The sequence below is a fragment of the Myotis myotis genome, unplaced genomic scaffold (genome assembly GCF_014108235.1).
Source record: "Myotis myotis isolate mMyoMyo1 unplaced genomic scaffold, mMyoMyo1.p scaffold_m19_p_2, whole genome shotgun sequence".
Lineage (NCBI taxonomy): Eukaryota > Metazoa > Chordata > Mammalia > Chiroptera > Vespertilionidae > Myotis > Myotis myotis.
The window spans coordinates 22,241,557-22,266,931 of record NW_023416324.1 but is presented as its reverse complement, the minus strand read 5'-3'; the positions used below and the strand labels follow the sequence as shown (position 1 = coordinate 22,266,931).

The 25,375-nt window shown below is 40.1% G+C and overlaps 1 protein-coding gene across 3 annotated transcripts in view; it reads right to left on the bottom strand.

Moving 5' to 3' along the window:
- AGO4 (argonaute RISC component 4) overlaps positions 1-25,375 on the bottom strand; it is a 33,030-nt gene that overhangs the window by 3,877 nt on the left and 3,778 nt on the right. The window contains exons 2-18 of one of the 3 annotated variants that reach the window (XM_036349072.1): positions 22,652-22,817; positions 20,679-20,799; positions 19,078-19,259; positions 18,773-18,909; positions 18,541-18,675; positions 17,568-17,655; positions 14,615-14,762; positions 14,268-14,387; positions 14,011-14,139; positions 13,634-13,767; positions 12,260-12,444; positions 11,061-11,220; positions 9,708-10,023; positions 9,431-9,565; positions 2,671-2,772; positions 2,210-2,409; positions 1,478-1,676 (exon numbers count right to left, since the gene is read on the bottom strand). In XM_036349072.1, the coding sequence (XP_036204965.1) occupies positions 1,478-1,676; positions 2,210-2,409; positions 2,671-2,772; positions 9,431-9,565; positions 9,708-10,023; positions 11,061-11,220; positions 12,260-12,444; positions 13,634-13,767; positions 14,011-14,139; positions 14,268-14,387; positions 14,615-14,762; positions 17,568-17,655; positions 18,541-18,675; positions 18,773-18,909; positions 19,078-19,259; positions 20,679-20,799; positions 22,652-22,817 (2,657 nt within the window). The remainder of the gene's footprint in view (positions 1-1,477; positions 1,677-2,209; positions 2,410-2,670; positions 2,773-9,430; positions 9,566-9,707; positions 10,024-11,060; positions 11,221-12,259; positions 12,445-13,633; positions 13,768-14,010; positions 14,140-14,267; positions 14,388-14,614; positions 14,763-17,567; positions 17,656-18,540; positions 18,676-18,772; positions 18,910-19,077; positions 19,260-20,678; positions 20,800-22,651; positions 22,818-25,375) is intronic. The other 2 variants (XM_036349074.1, XM_036349075.1) reach the window with 2 other exon arrangements.

Below are 25,375 nucleotides of genomic sequence, written 5' to 3'. Positions count from 1 at the left end.
AAAGCAAACAAACAAAAAAACAGGTGTAACAAAGGACCCTGTCAAACGTCACATGTTTCAAATCTAATACTGCGACCATGTTTCAAACTTCACATGTTCACAGTATTAGATTCAAGATCTGAGGCCCGAGCTGTGGTTCTTTAAATAGTTGGTAATCTCTCTCTACACATCAGTTCGCTTAACTGAAACATGCAATACAACTCATTTATTGTAACAATTAAATAATGTCTTCAAAGACTCAAATCCTTAATGGTGTCTCCATAAGGACTTCTCTGGGCCAATATGTCTGGTCAATGCTTACTAGCCTTTAGGCTTTAGTCAAATGTCATTTTCCCAAAAGACAATTGTTCAGCTCAGAGCTACCTAGAACATAGTTCCACAGAACCCTCTACTTTCTTTGATTTGAAAGAAACACAGTTAAAATTAAATTAGCAATTGGATAATTATTTCTTTTCCCTCTGGGACATAAACTCCAAGAAAGCAGCAACTTTGTCTGTCTTCCTCACCTCCGAATCTGTCGTGCCTGGCACATAGTAGATATTCAGCAAATGTTATTATGACGCCAGTCTCCTCTTGTCTTCCCCCTCGCTAGCTAAATGACCTTGCACAGGTAGCAGCTCTTTGGAACTTTGGTCTTTTAGGATAACAATAACAACTTCTGAACAAACCTCTTATACTACCATGTGCTATCAATGGCTTGGTCAACTGTAAATCACCACCCTTCTTCTGACTTTCCTCACCTACTCACACCCAGTTAATTGTTAATTACTGTCTAGTTATCCCCGGAATAGCTTTTTACATTTAACAAAGACAATCTTGCTCTAATGTACTTTTCCAGCTTCGTGCCTGCTGGTCCCCTTTCATATGTTCCAGCCAAAGAAAACTTGCTATTGTCCAAACATGTCACTTGCTCTCTTCTTTGTGCCCATTGTTCCCTCTGCCTGGAAAATCCTTTCCTCTTCTTTATAGAGCCAAATCCTACCAATCCAGCTATGAAATCTTCTCCAACAGCTTTTCCTCTGATGTCCCACTGCACGTTTGCCTGTACTGCTTTGGGTGAATTGTTAGTTCTGTCTTTACCTGTATTATCTCCCATAATGAAACATAAAATCCCAGGACACATGTCTTTCTCATCTTAGCATTTTTAGTACTTAGCACAATGCTGGGCACACATGAATGTGCTGAATGAATGAATGTATATCACAGAATGGAAGGTACAAAGTCAGAGCTTGGCATTTTCTATAATAGTATATTTTCAACCCTTACAGAAATAGATTTACAGTGGAATGTGTACTATTTAGCAGCTGAATCAGACTTGGGGAAGAGCCCAGAAACTGCTACACTTCACAGATGGTCATTTGGAAAAAGAAAATTACTGCAGGGAGCTTGTTTAGCTATTTAATAGTAGCTCAGTAATAGGTCAAAATGTCTGATTCTCTTGAGATCCCTATTTGGGGGTGAGAATGATATGATATACCTCCTCTCCCACAAACAACCCCAGGTTCACTCCAATGCATTCTTCCAGTGAACTATGAAAGCAAAGTGGACTGTTAAGTCTTTCCCTTGTATGAAGTGGAATCCACAGGCCCGTGACGCTTCTGATTGGAGCCAGGATACTGTGCTGGCCACCATCTGAGGCTGCCCAGGACCTGAGCAGAACTGAAATGCATTTGGCTCTATAGGAAAACCACAGGGAACTTCAAATTAGATTCTTTTCCTTGGGCAGACTTTAGACACACCATACAAGTAAGTATAAACAGCCTGAGCACTTCTTGGACCAAAGTCACATTATAAACTCTCAGAGGCACATGCAATTTTATTCACTGCTTGCTATTTAAACCTTAAAAGGAAGACTAACTCCTCCAAAAATTTTTCTGTAGCAGCTCATTTAAAAATTTTTCTTTTTGTTAATCCTCACCGGAGGATATTTTTCCATTAATTTTTTTTTAGAGAGAGAGGAAAGAAGGAGGAGAGACAAAGTGAGAGAAATACATTGATTGGTTGCCTCCCGAAGGTGCCGCGACCAGGGCCGGGGATTGAGCCTGCAAGCAAGGTACGTGCCCTTGACCAGAATTGGTCTCAGGACCCTTCAGTCCACGGGCCGATGCTCTATCCATTGAACCAACCGGCTAGGGCACAGCTCATTTTTTTTTGAAAACATGCTGCTAACATAGACAGAAAGAGATTTTCTTGTGCCTGAGAAACTTGCCTGTCATGATCTTTATCCACCAGATGATACCTTGCTCTGAATGCTACAAGCCGGGCATAATATGCAGGGGCTGGAATAGAGACGGAGCGTGTGCACCGCACATAGGTGTGGCATAGCTGGTAAGTCAGTAGCTGGAGCTCATCCGCAGTGAAGCAGTTGTCATCCCACAAGACCTGGTAATGTGAAGGACGACTGGTTCCCTGGAGAGAGAGTTTTATGATGAATAAATTTCTGATATGGGTTGACTACTTGAGAGAAGAACTGAAATCTACTCCTTAACTCACGAGTATTCTCCTTGTAGCACACCTACAAGCAGATACCTAGACCAAAAGATAACAGTTCTAGGATACAAGCATGAACAAAGTTATACACAGTGTATAATAACAAGTCTACTCAAGCTAGTTGCTGAGTCCGCAAACATCTCCCTATCAAGTGAAAGATCTGGACCAGCTTCCAATTACCTGAATTCCTGCATGACTGCAGAGGTAAAAGTCAAACTCGGATGGATGTGTGATGGTGCTATCCACGGTAGTGCCCGCTGGTACATTGCCACTTTTACCCACCTACAAAAAAAAAGTGTAATTAGTCACCAATAGGCCAACCTGAGCTCAGGCCACTTTTGTCTTTTACGTTAATTGGCAACAAGTTATAAGTTGCTCTTGCAAACCAGTTTAATTCAAGATGTTGAACTTTCTATAACTTTCCCTTAGCCCAACCGTTTCATCCACAAGTATTTTCTCAAACAAATATACTCCATGGTGTCTCTAGGGCAGCGGTTCTCAACCTGTGGGTCGCGGCCCGTTTGGCGGTCAAACGACCCTTTCACAGGGGTCGCCTAAGACCATCCTGCATATCAGATATTTACCTTACGATTCATAACAGTAGCAACATTACAGTTATGAAGTAGCAACGAAAATAATTATATGGTTGGGTCACAACATGAGGAACTGTATTTAAAGGGCCAGAGGTAGAGAACCACTGCATTGGGGGAATCCAGACAAGTAATTATTTTATTAGTGGCTTTGGGCTAAATGATTGTCCCCTATTAACAGATGACACATTGGTATGTTCACGGACGACAAGAAAAAAAGATGGGTAAGATTCCTGAGAAAAATCACTTTTATTCCTTATTTGGAATTTTAAAAAATCCACAACTTGCAGTAAAAGTTAAGATGAAGCAATTTGTTGTTGTTAATCCTCACCCAAGAATATTTTTTCCATTGATTTTTAGAGAGAGTGAAAGGGAGGAGGAGAGACAGAGAGAGAAACATCAATGTGAGAAAGAGACATCGACTGATTGCCTCCCACACACACCCCAACCAGGGCCAGGATTGAGCCTGCTATGGAGGTACATGCCCTTGACCAGAATTGAACCCGGGTACCTTCAGTCCACAAGCCGATGTTCTATCCACTGAGCCAAACTGGCTATGGCAAGATGAAGAAATCTTTGAACTGGCTCAATAAAACTAACACTTTTAGGGGATCAATAAAAGAAGACACTGGCAGATGCCTTATCAGGAAGAGTCCACTGAAATGGGATCAGGAAGCCAGAGTTTCAGATCTAGGGCTAGCGTTGCAACTCCATACCTTGAACAAAGCATATTGTTGGGCCTCAATCTAATCAGCTACAAAATCCAATAATAATACCTTACACTTTAAAAATTCCAAAGTTCTGCAATGGCCAAAACTCTAGGATCAAACTTCTAGAAAAGCAGAGGGAGAACTTTAGAAATGCATTCACAAGGAAAGAAATTAAATCTTGCTATTTGGACAATTTTCATTCTCTTCTGCTGTACAGCAGGGCTCCATGTGAGGAATTTTATTTGCCATCTAGGCACAAATTCGATGGGAGTTTATTTGGCTCCATTCTCCCTGTGGTTATCTTCAGCTGAGGATCATACACCAATGCATACAAATACATCTATGAGTACAGAAAAGTCTCATTCCATCAAATTCAGATGTGAACTCAGGTCTTAACTGAACAAGAGGAAATGCAACTTAGTTAAAATAGTTCTAGCACTGTTTACCAAAGTATAATCTTTAGGGATATTAGTTCTGCAGCATGCATTTGGGTGTGTTATGGTCAAACAAATTTGCGAAATATGGAGTTAAACAAAATTTAAATGGTTTTTCCACTGCATGACCTCTCAGAACCTTTATTTAATAAGGTGTAATCTTAAAGAGGGAGATGGAGTATATGGCATTTCCCAAACTTATTGGGCCATAGAATCTATTTTTAAAAAAAATCTCTTGGACTCCAGAGATGAGAGCCTAAAGAAGTGGTGCCCTGGGGAAAAGGGGATCCAGGCATGTTCATTTCAACAGTTACTGCTTGCGCACCCATGTGCAAGGCTCTGCAGCAAATGTTTGGGAGGAAAGACAGAGGCACAGAGAGAACTAATGAACATGGCTTCCTGCCCTTCATGGAAACTATATACAATGAACTGCAAAGCAATGTGAAAAGGGCATTATGGAAGGCCCTGGGAACAGCTGGTGGGAGGAAATAGTTGAGTCATGCCTTACAGGATAAGCAGCAGCTGAAAGGGGGCCTGGGATGAAAACAGGAAACTTTCCAAATATCCCCTCAGTACAGGAATGGATAAACAAACTGTGGCTCATCCATATCATGAAATACTACTCAGCAATAGAAAGGAACAAACTACCGATACACACGAAAACTTGGATGGATCTCAAGTGCATTAGGTTAAGTAAAAGAAGCCCAGCTCAAAAGCTATGGGAATCCATTTATACGACATTCTGTAAAAAAACCCCAAAATTATAGGGACTTATCAGTGGTTGCCAGGGACTGTAGGCAAGGGAAAGGGTTGACTACGAAAGGACATGAGAAACTTTTGTGTGTGTGACGGTTCTATACTAGTATCTTTATTGAGGTGATGGTTATACAACTACATGCATTTGTCAAAACTTGCAGAACAGTATATTAAAAAGGGCAAATTTTACTGTTTCTATATCATACCTTAATCTATATACATAAAAGGCTAATATGCTAAGTGTCTGACCATCTGACAGGTCTCTATGACATACACTGACCACCAGGGGGCAGACGCTCAACGCAGGAGCTGCCAAGCTGCAGTGACTTGGCAGCAGCAGTTCTCAGGTGACGCACCCTAAAACCAGAGAGGAGGGAGCCAGATTCCTTTCGGGGCCACATGATTCCACCTTCGGCTGTGGGTTATGTTGTTGCTGGGGCACTGTTGGCCCCGAATCTGGTTTACTGCACACTTGCAATTGCGTTCCACACCCTGTACCACAGCAACTTTGCAGAATGCCCTCTCACACTTCGGGACCCCATGTGGGGTGTTGGAGAGCTGTTACGGCCCGATCCCCACAGGCCAGGCCGAGGGACCCCACTGGCCGGAGGAACCCTGCTCACTCCGCAGACGAAGGGGAGGGACCGCGGGAGGTTGGCTCCAGGGCATGTCTGGCCCATCTCACCCAGTCCTGCCTTCTAATTAATTTCCTTTCAATGTGCACGAATTCATGCACTGGGTCACTAGTTTTTTAATAGACAAAAAGGGGGGGATGCTGTTGGATGGATGTGGTCATGTCAGGGCTAAAAATGCACAATGTATAAGGGAAATGGAAGGTGTATAAGGGCATGATGAAAGATGAGACTAAAATGTTATGTTCTGGCTAACTGAACAGCACAGGAGAACATTTGGTAGGCAGTGGGTCGGAAGAGTTTTGAGCAGTGGAGTGGCAGGATAAGATTTGTATCTTAAAACCTAGACCTGAGAGAAGCTGGAGGATGCATTTGTGGAGGAAAGGAGACAGGGAAACCACTAGGAGTCTCCTGCAATACAGAAGAGGTCTGCCCAGGGTAGAAAGAACACACAAGAGAAAGAACTGGGATGAGAGACTTCAGGGCAGAACAGAGGACTATTTGACTAACTGGATATGGGGGGACAGGAAAGAAGGAGATGAGTTTAAAGACAATTCTGAAATTTCTAGCTTGGCTGACTTAATATACAGTTATGCCAAGTAACACAAGAGAAAAAAATTGGGGGTGGCACAAGTTTTGGATGAGGATAAAACAGTAAGTAAAAGGTTTAGACGTGTTTTGATAGAAATGCCTGTGGCAGATTGTATCACTGGTGCCAAATCTTCCTGTGCCCCTCCCTAGGGAAGGATTATACTTCCCCACCCAACTAACCCAGGAGTGGCCACATAACTGGCTTTGGCAGAGTAAAATGTGGCCTGAAATGTGTTACTTTTGGGCAGACTCTTTAAGAGCCAGCATATGGCTTGTCATGTATCTTCCCCTACACACCCCCCCCCCCCCCCCCCCCCCCCCCGCTTCTGCTACAATGACTGGCAATGTTCCAGACAGATGTTTCTCTGTCAGCCTAGGTTCTGCAGGGAGGACAATGGGGTCACAGCTGCTACAGAATCACAGTGAATGTGTAATATGAGCAAGAAATCAATCTTTGTAAGCCACCATGATTTTGGAGTTTTTTGCATGGCCTAGCCTATCTTGACTGACACAATGCCTATAGAGCATCTAAGTAAATCTGTCTGGTAGATCATTGGAGGTGCCAGCTGGGAGCTCCATAGTAAAGTTTGGGGCTGGAAATACAGATTCAGGAAACAATAAGCAAATAAGTGAATCCAGAGAAGTGAGTGAGACTAAAGAGAGTTGAAACTGAGAAGAAGAAGTGTGAAATGCCAGGAAACATCAGCGCTTGATGGACAGAGGAGGAAGAAAAGTCAAAGAAAGCCTGATTAGAGATGGACAGTGAACCTGGCCAAAGAAGGCAATCATTGTCAATGCTGCAAAGAGGTCAGTGTGGGAACCTGACAGGATATCACTGAATTTAAAATGAGCAAGTCATGAAGAGAGCAACCTCAGTGGAGTCACTGAAGCTGAAGCCAAGCTGCAGGGAACTGAAGAATGACGCAAGGAGGTACAGACAGAAAGTCAAATCGTTTTCTCCGAAAAGTTTGGTCATGAAACGAAGGAAAGATAAGGTGGCAGGTGGACTGAGGAAGAAGCAGAGAGAAGAGAAGTTTCTTTGGGTGACTAAGGAAAAGCTGAGAAAGTTTAGAGGGTGAGGAGAAGGAAGTAAACTAATGGGTAAGATTAAAGCTTTTGAAAAAAATAAAGGGTGATTAATAAAGTGAGGCTGGAGAGAGCAGAAGGATTAGGAACAAAAGCATAAGCAGGGTAAAAGAGCTTAGGTGGAGAGATTACCTCTGAGATGTGAGGAAGGAGATAAGAAACAGAAAATTTAACTAAATTTGAAAGTAGAGGAAGGAATGCCAGGAAAATGCATGCCTTCTAGATTTTTATTTTCTGAGGGAAATACAAGATTGTCCTATTGTGGGTAATATAAATTGTTGGCAATAAAAGGTAGGGGAGCTGAGTAGAGTCCAAAAGTTTGGAACAGATACAATGGGGAATAAAATAATTGAAAAAATTGCAGCCTCAAAGGCCTGGCTAAGATGTGCTATTATGAATTTGTGTAATACAGATCATTATTAAACAATTGATTCTTTTCTTCAGCAATCTCCATCAGCCTAAGAGTAGAAGCAAAGAAAATGGGCAAGTGGACTGATTCAGAGTTGGAGATTAGCGAGAGGCATGTTCAGAGGAGTGAAGATGTTGATAAGGTCGGGGGTGCCAAGTAGACCTAGGACTGGGATTGTCGATCTTGAAAGGTTAGGAGTGACACTGGATAAAGAGCACACCTGTCAGATAGCTTGGGGTTTCAGAAAGATAATCCAAGTCCAAAAGCTACATGGATAGCAAGTTGACAGAGGGATGAAAAGGTGATAATGCAGTTAAGGAGGAGCTGGCAGGATGTGTCCAGAGCTTGGGCAAGCGTTCAGAGAATTTGTATTAGCAAAGTCTAAGAAGTACTACCGAGTCAGGGTTTGGGCAGTGGAGCCCCAAAGAGAAAACCGTAGTTCTCTAATGATTTAGAAAGCACAAACAGCTTTGGATTAAAGGCAAAAACTAAGGACATACTAGAAAACAGTGGGAGTGACCCACAAGATGACATAATTAGGCAACAGAGAGAATGGGTCTCCCTGGGGTTGGATCAGGGAGGACCTGGAAAAGATGAAGTAATGTCATAAAAATATTGCAGAAACAAAGTCTCCAATATCATGTGCTTACCTGGCTTACACATAACGATAAGGTTATAAATAGATACATTACACAAAATGCCTTTTATCAAGTGCTGGGAACTGTACCACAGATTAACATCATGTATTAATTTAATCATTACAACAACCCTGTGATACAGGTATTGTTCTTCTTCTTAAATATATTTTTATTGATTTTAGAGAGGAAGGGAGAGGGAGAGAGAGATAGAAACACTAATGATGAGAGAGAGTTATTGATCAGCTGCCTCCTGAATGTCCCACACTGGGGATCGAACCCACAATCCGGGCATATGCCCTGACCGGGAATCGAACCGTGACCTCCTGGTTCATAGGCCGATGCTCAACCACTGAGTCATGCTGGCTGGGTCAGGCATTGTTCTTAATAGATTTTACATTTGAGAACATTATGGCTTAGAGAAGTTAAGTAACCTGCCCATGGTTAGTAAGTGTGACATCATAAATGTTCAAAGTTTGTACCCTAAGCATCCCCTACAATGATATAAAATTATTTAGAAGAGAAATTCTTCTTTGTACCCTGGGACCATGCCTCAAGCACTGGCAGCAATAGGTAGCAAATGGCAATCAAGTCCAGATGGATCAACCTGCCCTTTGAAGGTTGCCTGTATCACCCTAGTGCAGTGATGGTGAACCTTTTGAGCTCGGCGTGTCAGCATTTTGAAAAATCCTAACTTAACTCTGGTGCCATGTCACATATAGATATTTTTTGATATTTGCAACCACAGTAAAACAAATATTTATATTTTTGGTATTTATTTTATATATTTAAATGCCATTTAACAAAGAAAAATCAACCAAAAAAATGAGTTCGCGTATCACCTCTGACACGCGTGTCATAGGTTCGCCATCACTGCCCTAGTGGAGTCTGCATGTTTCTGACCTCCCCTCTAAAAACTCTACAAACAAGAAAAATATTCAGTCTTGAAAGCTGTACCATTCAGAATTAGTCATCTAAGATGAACTGTAATTAGTATATTTATTAAATTATTATTTAGAAAAAAAATTGTCTAGATGTCCACTCAAAAAACACATCTACTTGTATCAGATAATGAAGTTTATCCTATGTTTTCTTACCCTTTCTGCTTTATCTGCACAGAAGAGTCGTGTGTGATGTCTTTTCTGTACCACAATGTAGGTTATTCCTGGCCGGTAATCTTCTTCCAAGCTAATACATGCCTTTCGAATTGCTATTAGTTCTGGCCAAGCTACCTGGGAGTCACAAATGGAATGACACTGAATTGAGAACTCACCTAGTATTTTTCAGATCTGATTTACTCACAGTGGCAGATGAAAGGAGGCTCGGTCCTACACCCACAAGCCCCAAAGGGCAAGTATGGGATAATGAGAGTACCTGCTTCATTTGTCCCTCGGATACCCCTCCACGGTAATAGATGATCCGTGTAGGTTTGAAGCGTGTGGACTTGTAGAACTGGATCAGCAGCTCTCGAACCATGTTAGTGAGGTCCTGGATCACCTCCTGACTATAGAGGAGCTCCTGGGAGACCTCCTGGCGGGAGGTCTGCACCCGAACAGTGGCACAGTACCGGCTGGGGTGGCCATCCATACTGCCAACGACAGCAGCAATGGAAGGCTTCTTCCCGTCCCCTGCAGGGGGGTGGGTGACATCTGCTCCCAGGAAGATGACAGGCTGCTGGAACACTGATGGCCTGCTCAGATTTAAAGACACATTGCCACTCAGATATACAGGTGAAAATGTTTGGGTTTAGCAAGCTCACCAATACAATCACAGATATCCTATCTTATAAAGGGTAATATGCAAATCGGCCAAACAGCGGAACAACCGGTCGCTATGATATGCACTGACCAGCAGGGGGCAGACGCTCAACCCAGGAGCTGCCCCCTGGTGGTCAGTGCGCTCCCACAGGGGGAGTACTGCTCACCCAGAAGTCCTGAGCTGGGCTCACGGCTGGCAAGCGCCTCTGAGGCAGCACTAAGGATGTCTGACTGATGGCTTAGGCCCGCTTCCCGAGAGGGTGCAGGCTGGGCTGAGGGACCCCTCCCCCCAAGTGCATGAATTTCATGCACCGGGCCTCTAGTATTCTAATAAGAGAGAATAAAGATTTATGCCCATTGGAAGAGAACTCTAAGGCCCACTGAGTATCAGTGCCACCCAGTACAGTGAATCTGAATTGACTGCAGACATTAACTTGGTTCTTCTGTCACAGTAGGAAGGAAAGAATTAAAAGAGGACTCATGCCCTGGCTGGCGTGGCTCAGTGGTGGAGTATCGGCCTGTAGATGGAAGACTAACAGGCTGGATTCTCTGGCAAAGGCATGTACCTGGGTTGCAGGTTCAATCCCTGCAGAAGGCAACCAATCAATGTGTCTTTCTCACATCGATGCTTCTCTTTTTCTCCTCTCTTCCCCTCCCTCCCTCACACCTTCCACTTCTCTCTAATAATCAATGGGAAAAATATTCTCAGGTGAGGATTAACAAAACAAAAAAAGAAAGAAAAGAATTAACCAATGAGTGCATAAATAAGTGGAAGAACAAATGAATGTCTCCTTTCTTTCTTTTTCCCCTTTCTTCTCTCTCTAAAATAAATAAATAAATTAAGTAATTTAAAAAATTATAAAAAGAAAAAGCAATCGAGATGCATATTTGAGATTTGTATGCTTTGCTGTAAACGAAATGCTAGATCCTAATTTTAAAAAGTGGGAAAAAGCAAAGTTCAGAATCTTACCTTTGATGAGGTACAAGCACGTTGTTAATTCCTCCAAGCTTTGCATTTATCTTCAGGCAAAGGTTGGAAAGGGTCTGGGGTGAGGTCTTCACTACATTTTTTACCTGGACACACTGCGTGGCCATGCCCAGGAGGGTATCTCCAACACGTTTCACCTCCGCTACAAAAATAATTAATTGATTTTTTAAAATGTTTAAATATCCTGTCAATTACTAAGAGTAGAGGGGGGAAATCCACACCCTGACATTTAGAGGGTGCCTACTATACACTGTACACTGTGCTAGATACTTTTCATGTGTGTTGTTTTCATTTGCTAAACCCCCAGGGCAATATTTCTTTTCAGTCTGGATAGGCCATTCCCCACCCCTTCTCTTCACTCCCAAAGGCTTTTAAACTAGCCTACTTTCTTTATTCTAGGAGGCTGCCTGCCACCACTCACCCAGTCCTGTGAGGTTCCTTTTCCCACAGGACTAACCTGGCAAAGGAATCAATCTCCCTAGCTCCTCCCTCTCACTATACACACACCAGCCCTTTGAATTGTTTTCTCCTCCATACCCCTTCCCTTTTTTTTCTAAACATTAGAGATACATTGAAGGTAACAAAAGAAACAAATACAGGGAGGGTTGAAGATATTTTATAAAGTTCAGACAGCTGGTCTCTAGTTCCCAAATCCTTTACTTAGAAAGTAGCCAAAAGAAATTTATTATCATTCTTCTTATAATAGATACAAACTAAAAATCTCCTCTTTCCCACTCTTATATTCCTAAGTGTTTTTAACCAACATTCCAGTTCTTCCTGCTTTGGGGTTAGGATAGAATTTCACTGCATGCCCCAGCCACTGCATTTCCTGGCCGCATGCCCATTTGCCTCACACAGGTTGGGTGGGCCAATATAGCTGGTTGTGGCCAAGAAGTTGCAGATGTTAAGAACCCTCTAGAGCTCTCTTTTCTCTCTGCCATGGAGCCAGCAACATTCCAAACAGTGACTGCTCTGCCAACCTGGGTTCCAGAGCGAAAATGATATGATGATATGGAGCCGCGGCTGCAATCTACCCTCAATGATCAGCAAAAAGCAAACCTTTGCTGCTTGGAGACCCTGAGAGTCCGGGGTTGTTTGTGACTGAAGCATAATCTAGCTTATCCTGACGGTTACACCTACTATTGAAATCATCCTTCATTCAGCATTAAAGGGGTCCATACCATATACTGGTGTCTTCCCAGGCAAGATCACCACTATTAGCTGTAGGCCCACATATGTCATTTTCAGGTGTTTAAACATAGGCTCCACGCTGTCTGCACCTTGTGCATACTTGCAGAAACATGGCTGGCCCTGGATGGGCATTCCTGCATCCTTAGAGATTTTACGGAGCTGGTCAGTGAAACTCCTGTTAAAACAGAACCAGTGGCACAGTGCTTTCATTTCAGAGTACATTCTTAACATCTATTTCCCTCTATAATACTTCTTTCAGTTCTCCAAATTCTTAGCCAAAATGAGATTTAAACAAATAAACAACAACAAAAATCTTTAGCTGGTTGCAAAAAATAGACTGGCAGTTGTGTTGTTAACCTATCAGATTATCATTTTGCAATGCAGAAGAATCTGTATTATGAAGTTATCAGGTTATCATTTTGAATTGATAAATAATTATGCCTCAGTTAGGCCCCAGGGACTAGAATAACATTCCTGCCCAAAGATTTTTAAAATTTTTTTAAACATTCCAGTCAGTAATTTTGGACTGAAGAAAAGCAAAGCCAAAATTTCAGGTAATGTGTATTTTGGTAAACCTGCTAAGAGAATAGTTGAGTAAGCTTTTGTAAGTTTGTATTCCTTTCAGAACACAGATACACGCTGTTACACAAGCAATGCATTTAGGACTACATTCAAACTAGTAACAGACTGAATCAATACAACATCAAAAGAAATCATCACTTCAGAAAAGAAAAACTCAAGAAATTTTAAACTTTAGATTTAAGAAATTACTTCAATCTATGTATAAAGTTTTCAGAATAATTTCTTTTGTGCAATATTTGCCAATGTTCTGTAGGATTCCTTTCCTTCGTCCCAGTTCCCTTTTCCTGCCTTGAGTTTTCCACCCTTCTCTCTAACTTCCTTTATATCGATACCTGCATGTGTATGACATGTACCAGCGATCTTAGTCAGTGACCCTTCAATAAAACATGTTTGCTAGTAACTCAGAATGATTCAAAATGAACTCATTTTTATCTTAGCTGAAAAGATACAATTAATACCAAAGGAAGCTTCACTAAGAACCCAAGAAATTGCCAACCGGCACTGCTTCAGTTTTGTATGCTTTGCTGTAAACTAAATGCTAGATCTTAATTTTAAAAGGTTAGTCACAAATTTCTGCTCTAAATGTAAGGAAGCTGAGTCAGATTCTTAATGCAATTCCCAAATTGGCAATTTACTATAATACAAGGTGTTTTTCCTATAGCCAGATGGTGCCACTATAGGAGGCAGGGATTTAGTGCCAGTGCACACAGCACATTCACAGGAAGATGGTGTTTTCATATCTGGAAGGGATATTACTAAGCTGAAAATATGAAGATACTCACTTTAGTAAATCTTCCCTACATTGTTTCTGAGGCGCAAAACAAGCAACTGCCCAAACTTTAATTTCAATGCCAGCATAAAACTGCTTTCCTCGCATGTCCCAGACACCCTGGTTGGGTGTGGCTACTGTTTTATTCTTTAAAAACAAAACAAAACAAAAAAAAGAAACAAAAGAAAAGAGAAAAGACATTACAATCTAAGGCCATTTGAATATTGATGAGGGGATAAACAGAACTCTATTTGGTATTAGCCAAAAGACAAAGAGCAATCATAAGCAAAACTATGGGTAAATTCACTGTGGCTTGTAGAAAAAGTCCTCAATTATTCTCTTTTTGACTGGTTATTGGAAGAAGCTTGCTGAATAAAATAAAAAGCTTACCCGGCCTCCATACTGTAGCATTGGTGCTGGAAGTACCCTGCCTGTGAGCTCTGTCATTTCATTGTGGACAACAATACCAAATTCTTTAAGGTATGGATCAGGTCCACCCACCATGCTGTTACTCTTCACCTAAAGAACAGGAAAGCCTGCATATATAAAAACCAAAGAGTAACTGTGTCCCATCAGGAGCTTTTCTACTGTTTTGTTTTGTTTTTCATGTTAAAGCTAGCTTATCTTAAAGACCATGCCTTACTGACCAGTCTACTGATTTCTTCCTGTCTGTCAGGAGCAGATCTTGCTGTGGCTTTGATCATCGTGGAAGTCTGATTGTCTGTAAGTTTCTTTATACATCGCTGTCCTGCCACTATATTACAGACCTGCCAAGAGGCAAAGAGAAATTTCGTTTGTGTAATGGGCTTCTATATCTTAAGCCTTTGCCAAACTATGTTACATCTTCCATTTTTCCCCCAAATGAAAATTCTGTTAATCAGCCCAAAATATCTCAGAAATGAATACTAAATTCTACTGCTCATTTAGACATGACTTTTATTTTTTTTAACTCATTCAAGTAATTGGCAGATTGGCAAAAGAAAATTTAGCTTACCTCAAGTGGCAAGTATGTATGCTTTTGTTCTTGTCCCACTTGGAGACAGGGAAGATGGGGATATTTCAGCTGCAGACTATATTTTTGCTTAAAATATTGAGCTACAGTACATTCCATGGCTTGACCATTTTCTAGCTGTAAAGGAAAACTACAAGAGATAACGTCTTTTTAGAAATTTCAAGTTCTTTTTTCTGAAACAAGCAAACAAACAAAAATCTACTAATATTTTCTACCTTGATCAGTCACTTAAAAACCAAAGTCAATTTTTATTTGAATATTTTCACCAAAGTCATTTTAGTATCAAACACAACTGTGATTATGTTGGAATTTTCCACGTTTTCTTAAAGCTAAAATGAGAAAATAATTTAATTAAAGTTTTAAAATAACTTAAAACAAGAAGAAGCTGCAGAATCAGAAATTACACAGACTCCCCAGAGGTAAGTTAACACCTACAGATACAATCTGGTGGTGGCTTCTTGTAGATAGGAATTTTGTTTGCTTAGAATGTTTTTGTACAAGGAGGGTAGCATAGTTATTGGGCCCACATTTTCAGATCCCCAAAACAGGAAAAATGTATGTGGATTTGGAGGCAATAAGAACCAAACATGAAACTGAGACTAAGCTAGGATATTTGGTATAAACTGGGGAGAATGGCCCAGCCGGTGTGGCTCAGTGTTTGAGCATTGACCTATGAACCAGGAGGTCATGGCTCCATTCCTGGTCAGCGCACATGCCAGGTTATAAGCTCAATCCCCAGTGGGGGACGTGCAGGAGGCAGCCGATCAATGGTTCTTTCTCATCATTTATGTTTCTCTCTCTCTCTCTCTCTCTCTCTCTCTCTCTCTCTCTCTCTCTCTCTCTCCCTTCCTCTCTGAAATCAATAAAACAAATAAATAAACAAACTGGGGAGCATGGTTTAATAGACTCTGTATTTGGCTCTTCTAGTAGGAAAATTATCTCAAATACTTGGCATAGTATTTTTTAAAAATATGTTTTTATTGACTTAGAGAGGAAGGCAGAGGGAGAGTGTGTGAGAGAGAAACATTGAACTCCCAGCCTGGGTATGTGCCTTGATTGGGAATCGAACCAATGATCTTTTGGTGCACGGATGACACTCAACCAACAGAGTCACACTGGCAAGGGCACTTGGCACAATATTAACTTTAATCTTGCTTTCTTAATTGTTACAGCCCCACAAAGTAACAATGCAGTGAGGATCATTATATCAGGGGTGGGGAACCTTTTTCTGCCAAGGGCCATTTGGATATTTATAACGTCATTCACAGGCCATACAAAATTATCAACTTAAAAATTAGGCTGCTATACTTGGTCAAACATTTAACTCACCCTTAATGCCTTGGCAGGGTCAGACCAAATTTCTCAGGCCTTCTATGGCCCGCAGGCTGGATGTTCCCCACCCCTGATCTATGTAAAACTCATGTAACTCTCCTGGTCTGAATTCAGAACTTCAGTTTATATCATCTCCCTGATCACTCAGGGCAATTAGGCATCTATGTCAAAGGAGGACATTACTTGTTAAGCCCCAGGGAGATCCAAGGATGTTTATATTTCTGGATTAAAATCAGTGCACTTATGGAAAATAAAGCCATGTTTGAAATGGTTTAGAAGTAAATCTTATTTGATATTGCAACATGGAGAAGGAAAACATTACTTGCTACAATGACTACATTTTAATTACTGTTAAAGGCTCACAGTCTATATTGTAAGAATATGTTGTACTAAAAACTAGTGGCCTTTTGCAGATTCTAAAGTCCAAGTAATAATATAAACAAAATTAAAAGTTTATTCCCTTGAAAAAAAGTTTAAAAAATAAATCAATGTGCTTTTAATTTTAATGCAAAAATTATATAGGTCTATAAGTATAATTATTCTCACAGGGTTACATAAAGTAATTAAACAATGAAAAATACACAGCTCCTCTTGAAACACATGCTAAAATTCTCAATAGTAATTTCATAAGATTTTGATAACTTTTTTGAGAATGAGGCCAATGATATAATATGAAGAATACATGAAATACCACTTTACAACTCTTAAGAAATTCATGTAACATGTACATTAGTTCATACTGAAGAAGTTATTCAAATCAGACTGAATGAATATACCCCCTTTATCAGAGGTCACCCAAAAACTTTGGACCAAAGGCCTTCAGGTGGTTTTGATGTGCACTAAAGTTTACAAATCAAGAACCATGGATCTAAAACAAAGTCAGAGTAGAATATAAGCAAAAAATTTTTTAAAAATTTAAAAGGCTTCTGAGTGACCAAAATAATGTAAAGTTTATCTATTTATTTTTAAGTTTATATATTTAGGTCTATATTGTTTATTTAGAAGAGACAACATTTATGTTTATGTCAGATATGAGTTTAGTGATAGCGATTACAAGAATAAAACTTACGTATATGGTGATATAAAAAGCACTGTGATATATGTTTTCTCATAAGGCATAGTTTGCAATGAGTTAGAAATGGAATGGTTAGAAAAATAAGATTGGGAAAGTGAAAATGAGTGTGCGCTGCAGGCGTGCCACAGACACTGACAGCTGGAGGAAGTGACAGCTAGGTACAAAAGGAGGGAGAAAAACCCACACAACTTCATAAACCGAAAACAAGTTTCAGCTATGATTTAGGGCCTTAAAAGAACCTTTGGGCCATGCATTGAGAATTACAACAGTATAATAAATGATGCTTATAATGATGATATTCTGCATCATTATGTAAAAGTTGATCTATGCTGTTTAAAGGTGAAACAAATTAAAGGCAGGAAATATATATCAAAAAATTTAAAAACATTTTTTAAACCTTTGGTGTTTAAAGATGAAGATCTTGGTGATTTTGAAAAATCACAATATGAGATGCCATTTCCTCAAATGATTATAGTAGATTCCTTTGTTACCAAAAATGTAATGTTATCGTTATATATATTAACATACGTTTGATGACTGGCTGGCCGTCTGGTTACATTACAAACTCGATATTTTCGCTTCATCTGTCCACAGTGAGTCACCTCAACTTTAAGACCTGAAGTTGAAAGTTAAAACATCAGTATTAATAAGATCATAGTGATAAAAACAGATTCAAATGTGTTCAGAAAGGCATGTCATTGTACAGGACATACGTTGCAAGGATGTGAGAACACTTTCATCATGTATAGGCAAAAAGCCTCAGGTAAGCAGAAAATATTAGAACCCAGATGACTTAAGATTTGTAGCCACTGTAATTTATTACTTCAATACGTAATTACTAAGCATCAACTATGTCCTGGTGTTAATGAAGCTTATATTCTAGTGAGAGAAGATAGCGAATAATAAAGAAAGAAGAAAAGAAATTTCAAAAGGAAAATAAATAAACTTGTGTTAGTTTATTAAAATGAAAGTTTTTATTTTTTATTTATTTTTTAATATATTTTATTGATTTTTTACAGAGAGGAAGGGAGAGAGATAGAGAGTTAGAAACATCGATGAGAGAGAAACTTCGATCAGCTGCCTTCTGCACATCTCCCACTGGGGATATGCCCGCAACCAAGGTACATGCCCTTGACCGGAATCGAACCTGGGACCCTTCAGTCCGCAAGCCGACGCTCTATCCACTGAGCCAAACCCGTTTCGGCAAAATGAAAGTTTTTAAGTGAGTAAGGGTAACAGTTAGTAAATGTCTGATATGTGCCAGGTATTGTGCCAGAAGCTTATACATCTATTTGCACTTAATTCTCACAATCATCTTACAAGTTACATTACCTTAGAGATGATTAATCTAAGGCTCACAGTGGTTAAGTAACTTGCCCAAGGTCCCAGTGATAGAACTATCTGGGATGGGATGGAAGCTCAGGTGAGTCTGACTCCAAGACCATGCTCCTTGTACCAGGCTGAACGGCCGCTCCAAGACTATGCTAATGCAAATACCTACCTCTGATTTCTTTGGTAAACTTGACACGCTGGGAGTCTGTTAGAGGTTTGGTCTGTTCGTTGATATTCTGAATGTCCAATACCTCACACATGAACTCAATGATTGGCTGAGCCCGGTAGAAAGCAGTTGCAGATACTAACAAACAGAGATAAAGGATACTTAGCTTCAGGGAAAGGGACAGGATTAAGAAAACCAGCCAAAAGACTAAAGGGTAAAGACAGTTCCATCCTACCATCAATATTGAGCATCATATTCCACATGGCAGGTCTCACAGACTGATGAAAGCCAAACCAAACCTCCCTGCCCCCTCCCAGAGGGTGGTAGTAACCTTCCGGAGGTGAGAAAAAGGAACGGCCCACTGGAGTGTACCTGAAGAAAGAAGAGTTTGCATGTTTCACAATAAGAACTTGAAAAGTCTTTGTAAACTGAAACCAAGTTTAAACTATGACTTATACAAAAAACGTTCAATAGCTCTAATGCAAACTATCAGAAAAAGGTCTGATATCTGTGGCAAAGAATTCAAACTAAGTTACTAACCTCATGGAGGGGAGGTGTCTTGTAATAACATCAAGTGCTTGTACTGAGTCATCTGGGACTTCATTCAAGTGCCCAGCTAAAGCTTCTAAAAGCATCTGAAGGCTCACAACGGACACCCACTGAACAGACACTTTAAAGGTTTGGTCTTTACCCTCACCTGGAAGGGTCACTTCCATATCAACCTAAGGAAAAATACATGTACGTGCATATTTACAAAGGCTGAGAGAAAGATCCCAAAAGTATTCAATATAGTATGTGCATAAAGACATTTTACACTTCTGTAATTGCAAAACATTGGAAACAACCTACATGTCCATCACCAGGGGAATATTTTAATACCAAATATGATGCAATAGTTTAGAAAAAAGGTAGATGCTACAAAAAGTCTGACCCGCAAAAACATTATGCTGAATGAAATAAGCCAGACACAAAATGACAAATATTGTGTGGTTCCACTTAGATGAAGTGCACCTAGAATAGTCAAATTCATAGAGACAGGAAGTAAAATAGTGGTTACCAGGGACTGGAGGAGGAGGAAATGGGGAGTTATTGTTTAATGGGTACAGAGTTTCAGTTTGAGATGATGAAAAAATTCTAGAGATGGATAGTGGTCATAATTGCACAACAATGTGAATATACTTAATGCCATAGAATTGTACATGTAAAAATGGTTAAATAGTAAATTTTATATTATGTACACTTCACCAAAATAAAACATTTTTAATAAAAAAATAGTAAGGTAGATTTAAATGTACAGAAATGGAAAGATTTCCTAGACCTATTGTTAAATGAAAAAAATATATCAGAACAAAATGCAAATAAATAAGAAAGTACATAAATAAATGCATAAATAGCTAGTGCACATAAAAACATCTGAAAGGATACATACCAAAATATTAGTTTCCTCTGAAAAGGAAAATGGGATTGAGGACAGGTGGTCAGGAAACCATAGCATTTCTAGGTTGTCTAAGTAAGTTTATAATGAGTATATAGCCCTAACCGGTTTGGCTCAGTGGATAGAGCGTCGGCCTGCAGACTGAAAGGTCCCAGGTTCGATTCTGGTCAAGGGCATGTACCTTGGTTGCGGGCACATCCCCAGTGGGAGGTGTGCAAAAGGCAGCTGATCGATGTTTCTCTCTCATCGATGTTTCTAACTCTCTATCCCTCTCTTCCTCTCTGTAAAAAATCAATAAAATATGTTTAAAAAAAATAATGAGTATATAGTTGCATATTGCTTTTCTAATTTTAAAAATAAATGTTTTGAAAAGTTACATGGTATTATGAATAATTTCATAAGTGGGTGCTGTACAATATGCTATAATTTATAAAAACTCCATTGTTCAGATTCAGGTAGCACCTCAACAATGTGAGAAATCTGGAATGTGTGTAAAGATGGTGCAATCAACTTAAATTCTAATGCTCATCTGATTCAATTATTGATTAACGAAGGGACAAGACAATATGGACAGAAAGACCTATCATCACTATGAGAAACAGCTAAGCATTGAATTGTTATTAGAAAAGGAAACATTTTTTGTCTTACGTAATTACTACTACATTAGACCTAAGTTTAGTAAATATTTCTTGCTGTTAACACTTACCCTATCCCGTCCAATTGGCAGTGGATGTGCTGTGTACATGTTTCTTTTGCCATCATAGCCAGGCTGCCGATCACCAAATATTTGCATCTTGAAGTGCCGCACCATTGTATCTACTACCTCCCTTAATGGTAATGGAGATACTGGAGGTTAGCTTTGAAAAATGGTGAATGGTAAGGAAACTACCATCATACCTTAATCATCTAAATTCGGTTCAAAAGCCCTTGGAAAACATAAGCATTCAAGTGACCATTGATTCAACTAATTAAAAAAATAGCTAATAGGCCCAGCCGGCATGGCTCAGTTGTTGAGTGTCGACCCAAGAGCCAGGAGGTCACGGCTAGATTCCAGGTTGGGGCACATGCCTGGGTTGCAGGCTCAATCCCCAGTGTGGGGTATGCAGGAGGTAGCTGATTGATGATTCTCTTTCATCATTGATGTTTCCATCTCTCTCTCCTCCTTTCCTCTCTGAAGTCAATAAAACATATATATAACTATATATATATATATATAGTTAACAGCAACAAGGAAACACAAGCAACTCCAAGATAACAAAAGGGAGGAATAAAAGGAAAGAGAGACAAAATTTATGGCATCCTCTCACACTCCTGCTTTCCAAATTCTTCCCCTATGATAAACATAACCTTATAAGAAAGAATAACCTCTCTTAGGAATCTAAGTATAACAAGTTCATAATTGAACTAGAGGCCTGGTATATGAGTTTGTGCACGGGTGGCGTCCAGCTGGCCCGCCCTGCCTGCCCCAATTGGGTGGATCGGCTGGCCAGCCAGGGGGCGGGGCCGTGGTCAGTTGGCCAGCCCCACCCCCTGGTCAAACTCCCAGTTGAACTCCAGGTCAAACTCCTGATCGAGGGGACAATTTGCATATTAGCCTTTTATTATATAGGATGATAAGTTTGTTTCAAATATATGTCCTTATTCAAGTATACTGGTTTTGGAAAAGAAAGTGGGCAGAAATTCAGAAACCTGAGGATCACTAAATCTAAGATGCATCATTCTCAAAGGAATAAGTCAACCCCTTTGACTAATGCTGGCTATTGATAATTCTGCGGACTGTCTTGTCTTATTCCAAAATGCTCTCAAGCAGTGTAGAGAAGGGAATGTTGTGAAATATCCTCATTCCTATAGGTTACCAATGTATTTTCTTTCCTTTTAGAATGAAAGCCTTTCTCTCAATCAAGCATGCATAGCTTTACTTAAGTTTTCATGCATATATGCCAGAACACACTGTATGTAGGCCCTGAAATAAATGCAGTATGCCGTTTAAGACAGAGCCTGTAAGACTTTGGAATGCTAGAATCAATGAGAAGTTGGGTGCTGCATCTTACCAATGCTAGTGATAGCAAGAGCATCCTTAGAAAAGCAAGAACCTTAATATTAAAGACTGTTTGAATATCAAAGTATGGAAACAAAGAAAAGAAAAGTGGGTGTTCTCAGCACCCTGTAAGAGTATCTGCTAAAGGACGATGACTTCACACTTGGTAAATTCCTGTCATAGAGACCACAACACTTAAGTCACCTTATCCAGACCCCTCTTGGGTAATGCTGGAATTAAACAGAACTCTCTCAGCTTCCTTTTTTCAATACTCCCAAGATGATCCATCTGTCTTTACACATATTTTTCTCATGTCCATTACCAACACTTAATAATAAAATTTGAACTTCCAGATAGTTCTATTTCCCATAGACACTAATGTCTTCACCTACTTTTATAAATTTCTGCTACCCTTGGACAATGAAAGAGTGACCTTTCTTCTTCCTTCAATAAGTATTTACTGACTGAACAATGACGCATCCAGCACTCTGCTAGAATCTGCAGAGGATAACATAGTATGAGATAGCAAAGGAACTGAGAGAAAAACAAAGCCTGCATGCTGAAAGAATTAGAGGACAGTGTGATACATAATAAATAAATTATATGCATTGGTATAGAAGTCTAGTCTTTCTAATCCTTACCTGTTGACTCTACGAGGCCGTTTTTCTGGTTTAATATCCACATCATAGTGATACACATCTATTTTAGGAATCTGAACCTGAAAATGATTGGCTAACAGTCGAATTGGTTTTCCAACGGTTCCAAGGCCAGGACGACGAGGTGGCTGGAACAGGCTGGTTGGAGGCCCTGAAGAGATTGAAAGACATTCAATGTGCTACTTGGTCCTGAAGGATACTGTTCCCTTCATGATGATGATGATGACTACAGCTACGATTAACGAGATCTTATTACTCACTAAACATAATATAATGTAAAGAGTTTCTGGTGTCTTTTGACCTAAGGTTCTCTAGATTTCTAATATTTTACCATGCTATCATTCTGGATATGAGGAACAGCAAAATGAGATAATATAATGAACTCCTCTCAGATGTCAGCTACTGTAGAAAACCTTTTATGAGCATTAGTATATCTATAGATAAGCTCACACAATTATATACATTTTTCTGGGTACCATCATCATGTTCGGGCTGGAGATGATCCACTAATCTTCCACAAATTAGCCTACATTACTGTAAATTGTATGGACAAGGTGGAGGTTAAACAGTAGCTATATTTATCAATTTACTTACTAATTTAGATAGTGAAACAATACCAATAATGCTAAATTTTCCTGTTTATAACCTTATATTTTTAGAATCTGTGCAATCTGATATTTCCTGATCATAAGGTCTAGTTTATTTATTTACCAAACATTGATGCATGATTACATGTCTAACCTGCACTGTGGACTCAGGAAAAAGATAGCCTCTGCTTTCAAGAACTCACAGTCTAGACCAGTAGTTCTCTTCCCAGGGGAGATTTTGTCCCCCAGGAAACATTTGGCAAATGTCTGGAGATATTTTTAATTGTCACACTGGGGGAGAGGGGGGTGCTACTGACATGAAGTAGGTTTGGGGAAACACAGTCTGGGAAATATTTGTCTACAAAAAACCTTATTCCTTTTTTATGATGTCAAGTGGACACTGGCCTAAAAATATACATCTTTCCTGCTATTGGTGTTCAGTAAAGTGAGCTATGATTACTAGTACAATGGAAAGTTACAAAGGTTCTTTTACTGCAATGGCATTTTGCCAAGAACAAAGACAATTCACTGAGGAAAGAAGACTTTGATGCAAGAAGCTGTCTGTCCAACATCACTTAGGAACACTTTAATGAAATCTGTGTTGACGAATCACCATATACTAATTTTTTAAGTACTGAAATATTTTCACATATTAAATTCATTATTCATTCATCCCCTAAATTCTACTCATCCTTCAAAACCCAGGCCAGGTGTAAGCTCCTTGGAAAACCTTCAGAATCTCCCAGACTGGAGGATGCATCCTCTTTGTTCCCAAGACGCTCTGTATAAGGGAGCACTTAGTACAAGTACATAGAAACAACCTGTTAAATGACTTGGTCTCCTCCACTAGACTGTAAACTTAGAAGATGTGGACCTCCAGTTCACTGTTATCTCCTCAAGACCTAATTCAATGACCAGTATATTGTAGGAATTCAATAAATGTTGAACTGATCATTTGTAGCAGTTCCAAGTAGAAACTAAACAGAAACCCAGTCATTCCTAAAACCCAAGAACTGACAATTATTTTTCATTAAAACATAATTTATCCTAAAAATATTATTATTGCTTAGAATTGAGTTCCACCTCTGGTGTACAAGGGGATCTACTCTGGGTGTGATAAGATATTTACAAACAGCCCTGGCTGGTTTGGCTTAGTGGATGGAGTGTCGGCCTGTGGACTGAAGGGTCCCAGGTTCGATTCTGGTGAAGGATATGATCCCCAGTGGGGGAGCGTGCAGAAGGCAGCCAATCAAAGATTCTCTCTCATCATTGATGTTTCTATCTCTCTCTACCTCTCACTCCCTCTCTTCTCCTCTCTGAAATCAATAAAAGAAATATATATATATATATATATATATATATATATATCTCCTATCTAATAATAGACAAACATGGTAATTGACCATACCTTCGCTATGCCTCCCATTGGCTAATCAGCATGATATGCAAATTAACCGCCAACAAATATGGTGGCTAATTTGCATACTGTAGGCAGGGTGGGTCAGTGTCATCCCGCCTGCCCTGCCGCCATCCGGGCCTGCTATCTGCGACCGGGGCAGCGGGTGGCCCGTGTGCAACCCGACCCGGGGCAGCTGGGCGGGACAGCGTGGCTCCTCTGTCACCCCAGCTTCCTCATCACAGCTCCCTTGGGGACCTAAGCCTTTAGTCGGATATCCCCCGAGGGCTCCCTGGCTGCCAGAAGGATGTCTGACTGCAAGCTTAGGCCTGATCCCCTGGGGAGTGGTCCTAAGTTGACAGGTGGACATCCCCCAAGGGGTCCTGGACTGCAAATGGGCACAGGCCAGGCTGAGCACCCCCCCCCCCCCGGCCCGAGTGCACAAATATTTGTGCACCAGTCCTCTAGTATATATATATATATATATATATATATATATATATATATATATATATATTTAAAAAGGTATTTACAAACAAGGTAAGGGGTAATGAATAAATAATATCAGAGGTGATAGGCACACTGAATCAAATCATACAGGTAAGTCAGCCATGCATATCCCAACATACACTTAAGCAATCATTATATCATAAAGTAGGATGAAATCCAGCTTGATGATAGAAATTCGGGTCAAAATGACATATGACTTTGATTTTAAATTGTGAC